Raw genomic sequence first — 15,000 nt, 5'->3', positions numbered from 1 at the left:
ACCCTGGTGTCATACAGCCAACACCGAATCACACCAAAGGGCTACGTCACTCTTCCCGTAAGATTTAAGGACAGGGAGTTAAATGTGAACTTCTATGTCATAGATAGTGAGCAGAAGCCAATATTGGCAGGTGAAGTTTGTCAAGCCCTCAACCTGGTTCAGCGGGTACATAATCTACAGGAACATGTAGATCCAAGCTTAAAGGAGCTACTCAACCAGTATCCAGATTTACTAAGTGCATCAGGAGCCATGCCTGGAACTTACTCCATCAAGATTGACCCCAAAGCAACACCAGTAGTGCATGGACCTCGTAGACAACCTGCAGCACTCCTTCCCAAGATCACAGCGAAGCTTAAGGAAATGGAAAAGGAAGGACACTTAGCCAAAGTTTCACAGCCCACTGACTGGGTTAAATCTATGGTAGTTTCAAGTCGAGGTGAAAAGATCAGGATCTGCCTTGACCCGGGTGATCTCAATAAAGCAGTAAAGCGGGAGCATTATCCAATCCCCACTGTAGAAGAAATTGCAGCCAAGATACCTGAGGCAAAAGTGTTTACAGTCCTTGATGCGAAGAGTGGGTATCTCCAGATGAAACTAGACTACGAGTCTAGTCTACTGACAACAATGAACACCCCAATAGGCAGATACAGATGGTTAAAACTACCATTTGGAATCAAATCAGCTCCAGAGCTGTACCAAAGGGCCATGGATGAAATGTTGGAGGATATTGATCACGCATATGCCATCATGGATGACATACTGATTGCAGGACGTGACATTGCCCACCACGACTCAGTCCTAAATGAAGTTCTCCACCGTGCCAGAACCTACAACCTTAAGCTGAACTTCGAGAAGGTCAAAGTGCGAAAACAACAAGTTCCATATGTGGGCCACATCATCTCAGCAGAAGGCCTTAAACCAGATCCGGAGAAAGTAAGAGCTATGAAGGACATGCCACCCCCCGAAACAAAAGAAGATGTGCGTCGGTTCCTGGGATCTATCCAGTACCTAGCCAAGTTCCTCCCAATGCTAGCTGAAGTTGAAACACCACTGCGGGAGCTGACAAGGAAAGATGTACTCTTCCACTGGGACAAGCCACAAGCAGCTGCGTTCCAGAAGCTCAAGAATATGTGCTGTGAAGCTCCTCTGTTAGCCTACTATGATGTCAGAAAAGATGTGACCATACAATGTGATGCCAGCAACAGCGCTGTGGGTGCGGTCCTACTGCAAGAGGGAAGGCCAATAGCCTACGCATCCCGAAAACTTCGACCATCAGAGCTCAACTGGGCGCCAATAGAGAAAGAAATGCTGGCCATTGTGTTCAGTACACAGAAGTTCAGAGAGTACATTCTGGGGAAAACAACCCTGGTCCAGACTGACCACAAACCCCTGGAAATGATACTGCGCAAGCCCCTGACAACAGCACCATTAAGATTGCAGGCAATGATGCTGAGAGTGAGTGGCTATGATCTAAGCGTAGAATACCTGCCAGGGAAGAAGCAAGTCCTCGCAGACACTCTCAGCCGAGCAAGTCTAAATGAGGTTCCACCGGAAGAAGAGGAGATACAAGTAAACATGTTGGAAAGAATCTCCGTGTCTGAGCCAAAGTATGCAGAACTCCAACAAAACACAGCAAATGAGCTTCATGAATTGTATGCTATGATCCAAGCCGGCTGGCCAGACACAAAGCAACAAGTCCCACACAGCATCCGCCAATACTGGGACACACGTGATGAGCTCGCGGTGCTAGATGGAGTAATCTACCGAGGAATGAGAATCGTAGTCCCCTTGTCTATGAGGCCAGCCATGCTGGAAATCATACATGGAACACATCTGGGAATCGTAAAGTGTAAGCAAAGAGCCAGGGAAGCCCTTTACTGGCCCGGCATGAGTGGGCAGATAGAAGACAAAGTCAAGGATTGTACCACGTGCCATGATTATGCCCCTGCACAACAGAAAGAGCCTCTGATGCCGAGCCCTGTTCCGGACCTGCCTTGGGAAAGAGCCGCTTCAGACATTTTCGCCTTTGAAGGTGAACATTACCTGTTGCTAGTTGATTACTTCTCCAAGTTTATTGAGGTGACCAAACTGAAGGATCTGACATCCCTGGAGACCATTGAAGTCCTGAAAGAGCATTTCAGTCGACACGGCATCCCAGCAAAACTCGTCACTGACTGTGGTAGCCAGTACACAAGTAGGGAATTTGAGACATTTGCTAAAAGCTACACCTTTGAACATGTCCTAGTAAGCCCGAAGCACCCCAAAGCAAATGGGGAGGCTGAAGCCGCAGTCAAAACAGTGAAATCTATATGGAGAAAGAACAAAGACAAGAGAAAAGCGCTACTAGAGTACAGGGCATCCCCACTTCCAGCAATTGACTTGTCCCCGTCACAGCTCTCTATGGGTCGCAGGCTTCGAACGACACTCCCAATAGCACGTGGTCTATTGGAGCCTGAAACACATAGCACCCAGAAGATAAGAGCAAGAATGAAGCATGGCAAGGACAAGCAGAAGTACTACCATGACCGCCAAGGAACCAAAGAGCTACCACCACTCAGAGCAGGCGATCATGTCAGAGTAAGACCTGAGCCAGGGTCAAAGGAGTGGAGAGCGGCTACCGTAGTCCAGAAACATGCCTTGCCCAGATCATACGTGGTAGAGGTGAGCGGCCGAAGAATCAGGCGTAACAGAGTGGCTCTAAGAAACGACTCATCCAAGTCTCATATGGAATACCGTAAACGCCATGGAAACATCGCTCAGCAGACAGAACCAGAGCCTGACAAGACACATGCGGCTCCCACGTCCCCAGCAAGCCCACAAGTGGACCCCACTGCACAGGAATACCACTTAAATCCCTCACTTGCTGAGGAAATGCCAGCAGGTGGTGTGTCACCTCCAGCGGACATCGCGGAAGCTAAAGACCCGCCCTTCTATAAGACTAGAAGTGGAAGACAAGTCAGGAAACCAGTCAGACTAGACCTGTAACTAGCTGTTATGTTACAAGGGACACTTTATGAAGCATGAACAATGACAGACACAGATGAATTAATGCTGAGATTATTATTTTATTTTATCCTTTTTCTTTTATTTACAGTTTTCTTTTTAGTTTTAAAGATTGTGATGTGAAGGGGGGGGATGTTATGTATGGCAATTATGTATGGCGATACCGCTGGCCATGATCTCTAGTTGTTCGATTATTCAGTTATTGTTTGTTAACCAATCAGAATAAACCACGCGGTCAGTTGTTGATCCAACATGGCGTCTGTGTTGTAAGTGTGTATCAAACAATATTTAACCGATAGACTTGAGAATTACTCAATAGTTTAACCAGTGACTGCAAAAAAGGGAAATTGAAAGTAACGAAAGATGGCTTAAATACTTATTTCCTACTATGTTCTGTCTATAGGGTGTGGTATTTCTCCGTCCAACCAGCGGAAAGATCCAAGGATAGATTCAAAAGCAAATGTACATTCTAATGCAAAGCATGCAAACAGCATGCAAAGCAATAGTGAAGAATCACTACTGCAATCAGCCGATAAGGTTGGAGACGTCAATACTATTAAGAAAATACTTCCTATTGAACTTGACATTCATTCAAGAAACAGCAATGGAGCAACGCCATTGATGATTGCAGCTTTTGAGGGTAGATTAGATGTATTCAGTGTCCTAATAGAAAGAAAATCAGATCCTACTTTGAAAAACAACAACGGGTGGACATTGCTACACTATGCTGCGCACGGCGGTAATCATGTCATCATTGAGAAGATACTGTCTCTTGGACTTGACTTTGATTCAAGAAGCAGCGATGGAGCAACGCCATTGATGATTGCAGCCCTTTATGGTAGATTAGATGCATTCAGTGTCCTAATAGGAAGAAAATCAAATCCTACTTTGAAAAACAACAAGGGGTGGACATTGCTACATTATGCTGCGCAAGGCGGTAATGATGTCATCATTGAGAAGCTACTGTCTCTTGGACTTGACATTGATTCAAGAAAGAGCAATGGAGCAACGCCATTGATGATTGCAGCTTGTGAGGGTAGATTAGATGCATTCAGTGTCCTAATAGAAAAAGGGTCAGACCCTACTTTGAGAGACAATAATGGGTGGACATTACTCCACTATGCCGCGCAAGGCGGTAATGATGTCATCATTGAGAAGCTACTGTCTGATGGACTTGACATTGATTCAAGAAGCAGCAACGGAGCAACGCCATTGATGATTGCAGCTTATCATGGTAGATTAGATGCATTAAATGTCCTAATAGAAAAAGGGTCAGATCCTACTTTTAGAGACAATAATAGGTGGACATTCCTCCACTATGCTGCGCAAGGCGGCCAACACGACACCATTCAGAAGATAATGTCTCTTGAACTTGACATTGATTCAAGAAGCAGCGATGGAGCAACGCCATTGATGATTGCAGCTTATCATGGTAGATTAGTCGCATTCAATATCCTAATAGGAGGAAAATCAGATCCTACTTTGAAAAACAACAACGGGTGGACATTGCTACACTATGCTGCCGTGGGCGGTAATAAAGTCATCATTGAGATGCTACTGTCTCTTGGACTTAACATTGATTCAAGAAGCAGCGATGGAGCAACGCCATTGATGATTGCAGCTCGTCGTGGTAGATTACATGCATTCAGTGTCCTAATAGAAAGAAAATCAGATCCTACTTTGACAAACAACAACGGATGGACATTGTTACACCATGCTGCACAAGGCGGTAATGAAGTTATCATTAAGAAGCTATTGTCTCTTGGACTTGAAATTGATTCAAGAAGCAGCGATGGAGCAACGCCATTGATGATTACAGCTTGTAGGAGTATACTAGATGCATTCAGTGTCCTAATAGAAAGAAAATCAGATCCTACTTTGACAGACAACAATGGGTGGACATTGCTACACTATGCTGCGCAAGGCAGTAATCATGTTATCATTGAGAAGCTACTGTCTCTTGGACTTGAAATTGATTCAAGAAGCAGCAACGGAGCAACGCCATTGATGATTGCAGCTTATCATGGTAGATTAGATGCATTCAGTGTCCTAATAGAAAGAAAATCAGATCCTACTTTGAAAAACAACAACGGGGAGAGATTGCTACACTATGCTGCGGAGGGCGGTAATGATGTCATCATTGAGAAGCTACTGTCTCTTGGACTTGACATTGATTCAAGACGCAGCGATGGAGCAACTCCATTGATGATTGCAGCTTATCATGGTAGATTAGATGCATTCAGTGTCCTAATAAAAAGAAAATCAGATCCTACTTTGAAAAACGACAACGGGTGGACATTGCTACACTATTCTGCGCAAGGCGGTAATGAAGTCATCATTGAGAAGCTACTATCTCTTGGACTTGACATTGATTCACGAAGCAGCGATGGAGCAACTCCATTGATGATTGCAGCTTATCATGGTAGATTAGATGCATTCAGTGTCCTAATAAAAAGAAAATCAGATCCTTCTTTGAAAAACAACAACGGGGAGACATTGCTACACTATGGATCGGTGGGCGGTAATGATGTCATCATTGAGAAGCTACTATATCTTGGACTTGACATTGATTCAAGAAGCAGCAATGGAGCAACGCCATTAATGATTGCAGCTTATCATGGTAGATTAGATGCATTCAGTGCCCTAATAAAAAGAAAATCAGATCCTTCTTTGAAAAACAACAGTGGGTGGACATTGCTACACTATTCTGCGCAAGGCGGTAATGAAGTCATCATTGAGAAGCTACTGTCTCTTGGACTTGACACTGATTCAAGAAGCAGCGATGGAGCAACGCCATTGATGATTGCAGCTTATCATGGTAGATTAGATGCATTCAGTGTCCTAATAAAAAGAAAATCAGATCCTTCTTTGACAGACAACAACGGGTGGACATTGCTACACTATTCTGCGCAAGGCGGTAATGAAGTCCTCATTGAGAAGGTACTGTCTCTTGGACTTGACATTGATTCACGAAGCAGCGATGGAGCAACTCCATTGATGATTGCAGCTTATCATGGTAGTTTAGATGCATTCAGTGTCCTAATAAAAAGAAAATCAGATCCTTCTTTGAAAAACAACAACGGGGAGACATTGCTACACTATGCCGCGGTGGGCGGTAATGATGCCATCATTGAGAAACTACTGTCTCTTGGACTTGACATTGATTCAAGATTTAGGGATGGAGCAACGCCATTGATGATTGCAGCTTTGCGTGGTAGATTAGATTCGTTCAGTGTCCTAATAGAAAGAAAATCAGATCCTACTTTGAAAAACAACAAGGGGTGGACATTGCTACACTACGCTGCAAGAGGTGGTAATCATGTCATCATTGAAAAGCTACTTTCTCTTGGACTTAACATTGATTCAAGACGCAGCGATGGAGCAACGCCATTGATGATTGCAGTTTATCATGGTAGATTAGATGCATTCAGTGTCCTAATAGAGAAAGGGTCAGATCCTACTTTGAGAGACAATAATGGGTGGACATTGCTACACTATGCTGCAAGAAGCGGTAATCATGTCATCATTGAAAAGCTACTGTCTCTTGGACTTAACATTGATTCAAGACGCAGCGATGGAGCAACGCCATTGATGATTGCAGCTTGTCATGGTAGATTAGATCCATTCAGTTTCCTAATAGAGAAAGGGTCAGATCCTACTTTGAAAAACTACAACGGGTGGACATTGCTACACTATGCTGTAGGAGGCAGCAATAATGTCATCATTGAGAAGCTACTGTCTCTTGGACTTGACATTGATTCAAGAAGCAGCGATGGAGCAACGCCATTGATGATTGCAGCTTACCATGGTAGATTAAATGCATTCAGTGCCCTAATAAAAAGAAAATCAGATCCTTCTTTGAAAAACAACAGTGGGTGGACATTGCTACACTATTCTGCGCAAGGCGGTAATGAAGTCATCATTGAGAAGCTGCTGTCTCTTGGACTTGACATTGATTCAAGAAGCAGCGATGGAGCAACGCCATTGATGATTGCAGCTTATCATGGTAGATTAGATGCATTCAGTGTCCTAATAAAAAGAAAATCAGATCTTTCTTTGACAGACAACAACGGGTGGACATTGCTACACTATTCTGCGCAAGGCGGTAATAAAGTCATCATTGAGAAGCTACTGTCTCTTGGACTTGACATTGATTCACGAAGCAGCGATGGAGCAACTCCATTGATGATTGCAGCTTATCATGGTAGATTAGATGCATTCAGTGTCCTAATAAAAAGAAAATCAAATCCTTCTTTGAAAAACAACAACGGGGAGACATTGCTACACTATGCCGCGGTGGGCGGTAATGATGCCATCATTGAGAAACTACTGTCTCTTGGACTTGACATTGATTCAAGAATCAGGGATGGAGCAACGCCATTGATGATTGCAGCTTTGCGTGGTAGATTAGATTCGTTCAGTGTCCTAATAGAAAGAAAATCAGATCCCACTTTGAAAAACAACAAGGGGTGGACATTGCTACACTACGCTGCAAGAGGTGGTAATCATGTCATCATTGAAAAGCTACTTTCTCTTGGACTTAACATTGATTCAAGACGCAGCGATGGAGCAACGCCATTGATGATTGCAGTTTATCATGGTAGATTAGATGCATTCAGTGTCCTAATAGAGAAAGGGTCAGATCCTACTTTGAGAGACAATAATGGGTGGACATTGCTACACTATGCTGCAAGAAGCGGTATTCATGTCATCATTGAAAAGCTAGAGTTTCTTGGACTTAACATTGATTCAAGACGCAGCGATGGAGCAACGCCATTGATGATTGCAGCTTATCATGGTAGATTAGATGCATTCAGTGGCCTAATTGAGAAAGGGTCAGATCCTACTTTGAGAGACAATAATGGGTGGACATTGCTACACTATGCTGCAAGAAGCGGTAATCATGTCATCATTGAAAAGCTACTATTTCTTGGACTTAACATTGATTCAAGACGCAGCGATGGAGCAACGCCATTGATGATTGCAGCTTTTCATGGTAGATTAGATGCATTCAGTGTCCTAATAGAGAAAGGGTCAGATCCTACTTTGAAAAACTACAACGGGTGGACATTGCTACACTATGCCGTAGGAGGCAGCAATAATGTCATCATTGAGAAGCTACTGTCTCTTGGACTTGACATTGATTCAAGAAGCAGCAACGGAGCAACTCCACTGATGATTGCAGCTCGTCATGGTAGATTAGATGCATTCAGTGCCCTAATAGAAAGAAAATCAGATCCTACTTTGAAAAACAACAACGGATGGACATTGCTACACCATGCTGCCGCAGGCGGAAATGATATCATCATTGACAAGCTACTCTCTCTTGGACTTGACATGGGTTGAAGGAGAAGCGATGGTTTGACACCACTGAAGTTGTCAACACTTCGAGGTAATGACAAAGCTGCCAACTATTTTCTTAAAAGGGGAGCACGCCATTAAAGTGCTACTGTGACGAAATTTGCATCTTCCCTATCTAAGCCATTTTGGCACATAAACACGTAGTCTGTACGAGAAGAAGAATGCTGTTTACCATTTTCAAATATCTCTTTTTGTTCTGGAGATATTGAAGTTTTTTAAATATGCAAATTAGCCAAGTGATGACGTCATAAACCCAACCAAATTTTGATCAAGTAATATGGAGAAAGATATCTCAGCCAATTTGTATCAGAAATACTTGGTTCTTTGCACTAAGATTCTAGTAGATGTGTTCCACAATATGAGCATACCATTTTTGTTACCATGGCAACATACTGGGTTCCAGACCTCCCTGATGTTAAAAGATTTGCAGACCACCTTTGGCGTTCTGTTTTGATATTTGCAAATGATGCTTCATCTGCATGATCCTGCCAGCATATAAAGATGTTAGGTCGAGTTTGCGGCCTTGGTAAATGTATTTCTAGCCTGAGATCACCAAAATATTGAAATCAGGTTGGAGGGGACTGGAAAAGAGTGAGTTGCCATGGGAACCAATTTCTTTACAGTCGTAGGTGTGTTGCCTTCAGAACTATTTGCTCACCAAGTTTCAATGGTCTCTGTTGCAAATTGACCGAGATAGCTCTATTTATATTCTTGATGGTCTATTGGGTTGGGTGAATGACGTCATCAGCCTTCTCATTTGCATATTTAACACATTTTTCAAACTTAAATATCTCGGGAACCAATGCACATATTTCCAAACGGTAAACAGCGTTTTTAAGGTTTCATGGTACTCTATGTGATAAACCAAAAAACTCAAGGGACAAAAATTTGATCACAGTAGCACTTTAAACTCTGATAGGAAACAGCTCGAGTGCTAAGTCCCCATAGAAAATTCGCCATAAAGTAGTGCTTTTTATGCTGTTATCCTCGTAGGAAAGTCCTGGCCTTTCTTGATTTATTGTCAAATATGGTTGAAATCGGCAATCACCTCGGGATTTTAGACTGTGATACTGTCATGCCAGTCAGTCATGACGTTTTGACTAAAGTTTAACTATTGAAAGTAGTATCGGTATTTTCCACGCATATATGCGTGGTTAGTACTTAAAGGGTTAAAACTTGTAATATGCCACACCGTTTGCCACCTCTTTCGTGTAATTATTTACGGTTAATTAATTGTTACTTAGTTTTAATATGGACCTTGTACCCTGATGGACTTTTAGATTTAAGCTATGCTCTTAATGTATGCGCCTCATTGCACTTTGTGCCTTGCTCAACTGGACTTTGTAGCTTAGTTTACGTTCCGATAGTGAATTGATGTAACCGTTCTGATAGTGGATTGTTGTAACTTTCTGTGACCTCGGTTTCCTTTTCACTTTTACCTGGGCCCTTTGGCCCTTGTAGATAAACTTTTATTTTACGAAAACTGAAAAACCGGGATCTAGGGCCTGGTGATACTTACTATAACTTTTTATTCCCTGTTAAGGATCCATTAGTGATCTTTGGAATGAATAGACAATAATCTGGAATTTTCTCGGTAGTCATATATCAAATGTGCGCAAAAAGATTAATAATAGACTTAACTTTATGATACACTTTCGGAACGTTATACCTAGGGACACCATATTTAAGATTTACAAATAGTATCATTTTTTACCAAATTTTTATTATTGCTCCTCTATCTGGCATTTTTTTTGGTGTGCACAATACGGAGAGACTAGCAGCGCTAAATAAGAGAATATTCAAGTTAGATGTATATTTGCAGATTACCTCAGTGTCCTCTTACGGTGGTCTTCTCACTAAAGTCAAATTCTACATGTCTATGCAATAAGCGCATTCAAAATTTCCTCATATTACTGTATGAAACTCTGTTTTTTAATGATTCCCATGCTTATATGAAAGATAAGTTTTCTCTCCGGTTTTCTTCTTATGATCTTCGCGGAAATTGCATTCTGTCCCTCAGTAAGGGTAGAACAACAAGTTATGCTCTTAATTCTTTTTTTTTTACTTGTCAGCTAAGTTGTGGCCGGAATGCGCCCGGGGAATGCGCTAGCGGATTTTATCCGTACCACTGAGTTTACAGGTTTTAAAATGAGAATCCAGGGCCGCATTTTGTATAGCCGCTTCTCTTTTTAATTAATGTAGCTTTAAATATTATATATATTTAGTTATGTTTCCGTATATGTTATGTATTTTAGCTTTAAATGTAATTTCTGGAAGATATTAGATCTTGTAGCTTTTCTAAAATTCGAGATGAAATAAAGTTTATGTATGTTGCCTTTAGCGGAACACATACGTACACTTTTTAATCCGCGATTCCAGTGCGTACCATATGGAAGATACAATGACTTTTTCCAAGAATATTAAAGCGATCGAAATCTTTCTTTAAATTGACAAGGGCGGAACTGAGCTGTGTGAAGGGAAAGGATCTGTCTCATACGGACTGGGGGTCGACATTTCTCTCCCTCACTGCCGTATCGGGATGAAGGTCAGTATCTGAGATAAGCGAAGGGCCAACCACGTCCGAAAGCGATGCACGGGTCGAAATCCCGGTATCGTCTGGTACGACGCTCTGGCGCGATGCCCAGAGGCACTGCGGTTTTCTCTCTTGTTCAAACATTCCGTCAGCGCATGCGTAAATGTTCTGGCTCTCCGATATGTACCAATACCAAAAAAAGGTGCTGGGTTTTACAAGGAATTGACATTTCAGTTGATTTTATAGGCATGAACGTAAAGTGAGAACCGTGTCTGGTCTTCTCGAAACAGAGGTGCCGTGACAAATGGTTTAATTTCATGCAGACGCCTAAAATGCTTTTTTGTAAACATGGCGGTTCACGGGTGAAGTTGTCTCTCTGGCCTTTCTGTGGATGAATTCCAAGACCTATCGATACAATTTTGGGCACGTTTTGAAAGCTAGAAATTTCAATCTATAGTATATATTTTGCTGTATGACTGGATGGTCCGACACGTATAAAAAGTCTATGAAATGGGAATCGGAGGACATTCGTGGAATGACACAATTACCCAGAATTCTTTTTGGGCATGAACGACGCAACTTGAGAAGCACGAGACTGGCCCTCATCAAATGGCTGAAGCGCGGCCGGAAGAAAAAGTGAGAAGAAAATTTCTGAACGAAATGAATCATATACTGAACTGCGGATATGAAAGCAAGTAAAGCTATGATCCCCGAAGTTACGAACGTAATTTTAGCAATTGCGTAGAGAAGCCTGAAAAATTCAGGACTTCAACGGGGTTTGAACCCGTGACCTCGCGATACCGGTGCAACGCTCCAACCAACTGAGCTATGAATCCACTGACGTTGGGGGTCTTTCACATTTCTAGCCGGATACTAAGCAGTAGCTCTGGTGTGTGCTGTTAACGTAGACTTTAGATTTCCGAACAAGTTTTTACCATGGAAAATTCGCGACAAAGTAGTGCTTCTTTCGCTGTTATCCTTGAGGAAAAAAGTGGCCTTTCGAAATTTCTTGCCGAGGGAACGGTATAATGTGGTGGAAATCGGAACTCATCGTCGAGATTTAATACTGTGATGGCTGTCATGCCAGTCAGTCGGTACCATCAACACACTATCATAACGTTTTGACTAATTAACTAGAAGCAAATATATGTGTGAACTACCATGACATGTTTCAGCACTCTTTTGACTTATGGCTGTTTTATGCTTATGCTTATACTTATACTTATGGCTGTTTTATCTACGGTGTATGCATTCCGATAAGAATTCTCAGCGTTAACTCTCTTGGCGAGTCTCTTAACGCCAAGCTAGGTCTTCGCCGTCTCTAGTTAAGAAACTCAAGTCTGAAACGAACTTAACGCTCAAGTTTAGTGGCAACAAGAAACAGTTTGAGTTCAATGCCGAGACGCTCGAATACGTTTTCCAAAGTCTTGCGTTTCTTAACTGGAGACGGCTTGATCGTCTGAAAATTCGCACTTCAAATGAGAAAACTTTTGGTCGAAATAAGCTCTAAGATCTTCCGAACTCGTCACCCTCCTTGGGCATGTTTTCCATTTTTTGTGCCGTTGCTTGCGTTTGCGTTATGGTAGTGAAACATGATATAGAGAAAGCAAGAAACTAACTAATCGACGGTCGAACTGATAGACACTGAACTGCCGCCCTAAAGTGAAGATGAATAGGTGATAAGCGTATTTAAATAATACGACAAACAAAGAACTCCGAAAAAAGAACCCGCCAAAAATGTGTTACGTAGCGCGTAACCAAAATACCAATGAAGAGAACGCAACGAACATAAATACATCTACGATAAGAATTCTCAGCGTTAACTCTCTTGGCGAGTCTCTTAACGCCGCCTCGAAGGCCATCAGAGGGCAGAATAAACTCATTAGGATTGCCGACAAATCTGAAGCTGGCTGGGCTGCTGGTGACGAGTACTTGTCTTACATACATACAGAATTAATGATAATTGTAGGGTAATGTGAAGTGCTGTTTTCTACCCATGTAAACCATGTGAGCGTTAACGCTATGAATGGAATTGGGCCCACACAAGGACAGAAGGAAAGTGCTACACGGCCAACGTTTTAGTGCAAAAACGTAACCCTTCCTTGTACTTTGACATACATTCATACATTTCATACTTTATTTATTTATACGCTGTAAAATTTTCAGTATATGTAACAATAAAAAGTTTCATTACGACTACACTGTTTTACAAGATTGCCGCGTGGGAGCCCAATCCTTCGGAGTCTGATTTTCACAAACTGATGGGCAAACTATTCCATAGCACTGCTCCGCTATAACAAAAAGCACGCTTGCCATAATTTGTACGCGGCATAGGCAACTCAAGTAGCATCTAGACTCTTAAGTTGTACTGCGCACTGCGTTACTGAATAAATTCAGGACTACGCTAGGGTGAGTCCATTGATTTCTTTAAATATTAATATGGCTTTAAGCTTTTGCCGGCGTGTAATTAAATCATCCCAATTTAACAGATTTAAAAGGAAAGTGGCGCTTGCGTCGTAGTTGGACCTGATAATCGCCCGGGCAGCCCTATTTTGAAGCTTTTGAAGTTTGTTTATCACTTAAGGATAAGTTGCAGTCGCCCCAAACGATGCTACAACAGTCAAAGTGGGGTAAGATCAACGCTTGACAGATTTGGAGGCAGTGCGCTCTGAGATGTATGATCTTATACGTTTAAGGGCGCCTATAGCTGAAGATATCTTCCTGCTAAGTTCACCTATATGATTAGACCATGAGAGGTGTTCGTCAATTATCACGCCTAGTGATTTAGCTTCTTTAACCTTAGTGATTAATTTAGCATCGATCTCAATGTTTATCTGATCGTCAGGGAACGAATGTAAACGTTGGTTGGTTGCTTGACCCGATAACCATAAATTCGGTCTTCGCAACATTCAAACTCAGTTTGTTGGAGATAAGCCATAGATTAATACCTCCTAACTCTGAATTTAAACCATTCTCAAGATCAGTCAATGCGCTGGCAGCAAAGGTTATCGTATCATCAGAAAACATCCTTGGGGTCAACCTAAGGCAATTTGGCAGATTGTTAATATAAACTAGGAATAAAAGTGGTCCAAGGTTGCTACCCTGTGGGATGCCACAAGAAACCGGTGACAACTGGCCAGCAAGGCTACATCTTCGACTTCGGCGGAAATTTTGAAGATTGCGTCGTCCAAATTCCCCACCCCCCCCCTCCCCCCCCCCGGGGCAAAAGGGTGTTCAAATGCCCTACCCTATCGTCGGATTTGTCTGTCAAATGCCCCTCCTAAAGAACAATCTTCGTCGGCTCCTGTCGTCAATCAATCAGTCAATCAATCAATCAATATATTTAACGTGGTCAGTACTCTTACCTAAAAGCTAGTTTACAGGTACGCCACGAAAGAAAAAAAGAAATATGAAATTAGAAGAGCCTTTTGAAGGTTATAAATTTAGATAAATTAAGATTAAGAAATAGCTAATATTAAGATATAAGAATTTAACAATGTTGTCACCAAGTAAATGTATAAAAAATATGATCATTAAAAGCAATAAATATTGATTAAGGATAGATCCACATCGCACTCAGAGTTCCGTGAGATCTAATGTTTTCAAATTGTTTTTAAAAGTAGTGTATGTTTGAGTATGAACATGCCAACACATGTTTCGTAACCCTTTATATGATGATGCCCTCTTTGCCAGACTCGACTCCAGTTACTAAAAAACACAACTTCAGTATTAAAACTATTAAAAATGACTTGTAATTGAATTAATTAATGTCAAAGGAAAGATCACGACAGACCTGCTCTGACTTCCCTGTGAGTCTTTGCCGTTGCGACGCTGTAATATGTGCCATCAAATTTTTGCTCTTACGAATTAAGTCTTAAAGTGATTTGCCTCCTATTTATGATATGATAGGAGGTGTTTTGTTAAAGATATTTTACCTATGGATGATAAGTTGTGACAAAGCGGGTATTTTTCTCTCGTTAGTCTTTTTTGTTTGTTTTCTTAATACCCATTGTCTTATTTACTTTAGACAATGTGCCATCTATTACATTTTTAAGATAGCCGCTTAACTCTTCCATCTCTTCCAAACACCTGTTTATGGCTGT

At 41.8% G+C, this 15,000-nt stretch overlaps 2 protein-coding genes and 1 pseudogene across 2 annotated transcripts in view; all 3 read left to right on the top strand.

Annotated features, from left to right (window-relative positions):
* Positions 1-10,807, top strand: part of LOC137993608 (ankyrin repeat and KH domain-containing protein 1-like) — a 24,965-nt gene extending 14,158 nt beyond the window's left edge. The window contains exon 4 of the mRNA XM_068839563.1: positions 3,407-10,807. Within this exon, the coding sequence (XP_068695664.1) occupies positions 3,407-8,349 (4,943 nt within the window). The 3' untranslated portion in view covers positions 8,350-10,807. The remainder of the gene's footprint in view (positions 1-3,406) is intronic.
* The window catches only part of LOC137991830 (ATP-dependent RNA helicase A-like), a 91,944-nt pseudogene that overhangs the window by 42,698 nt on the left and 34,246 nt on the right, over positions 1-15,000 (top strand).
* On the top strand, positions 2,401-2,985 carry LOC137993614 (uncharacterized). The gene has a single exon (XM_068839572.1). The coding sequence runs from the start codon at positions 2,401-2,403 to the stop codon at positions 2,983-2,985; it is 585 nt and encodes a 194-aa protein (XP_068695673.1).

This window comes from Montipora foliosa, chromosome 2 (assembly GCF_036669935.1).
Source record: "Montipora foliosa isolate CH-2021 chromosome 2, ASM3666993v2, whole genome shotgun sequence".
Taxonomy (NCBI): domain Eukaryota; kingdom Metazoa; phylum Cnidaria; class Anthozoa; order Scleractinia; family Acroporidae; genus Montipora; species Montipora foliosa.
The sequence above is the reverse complement of the archived record's forward strand: the minus strand, read 5'-3'. Positions and strand labels throughout refer to the sequence as shown.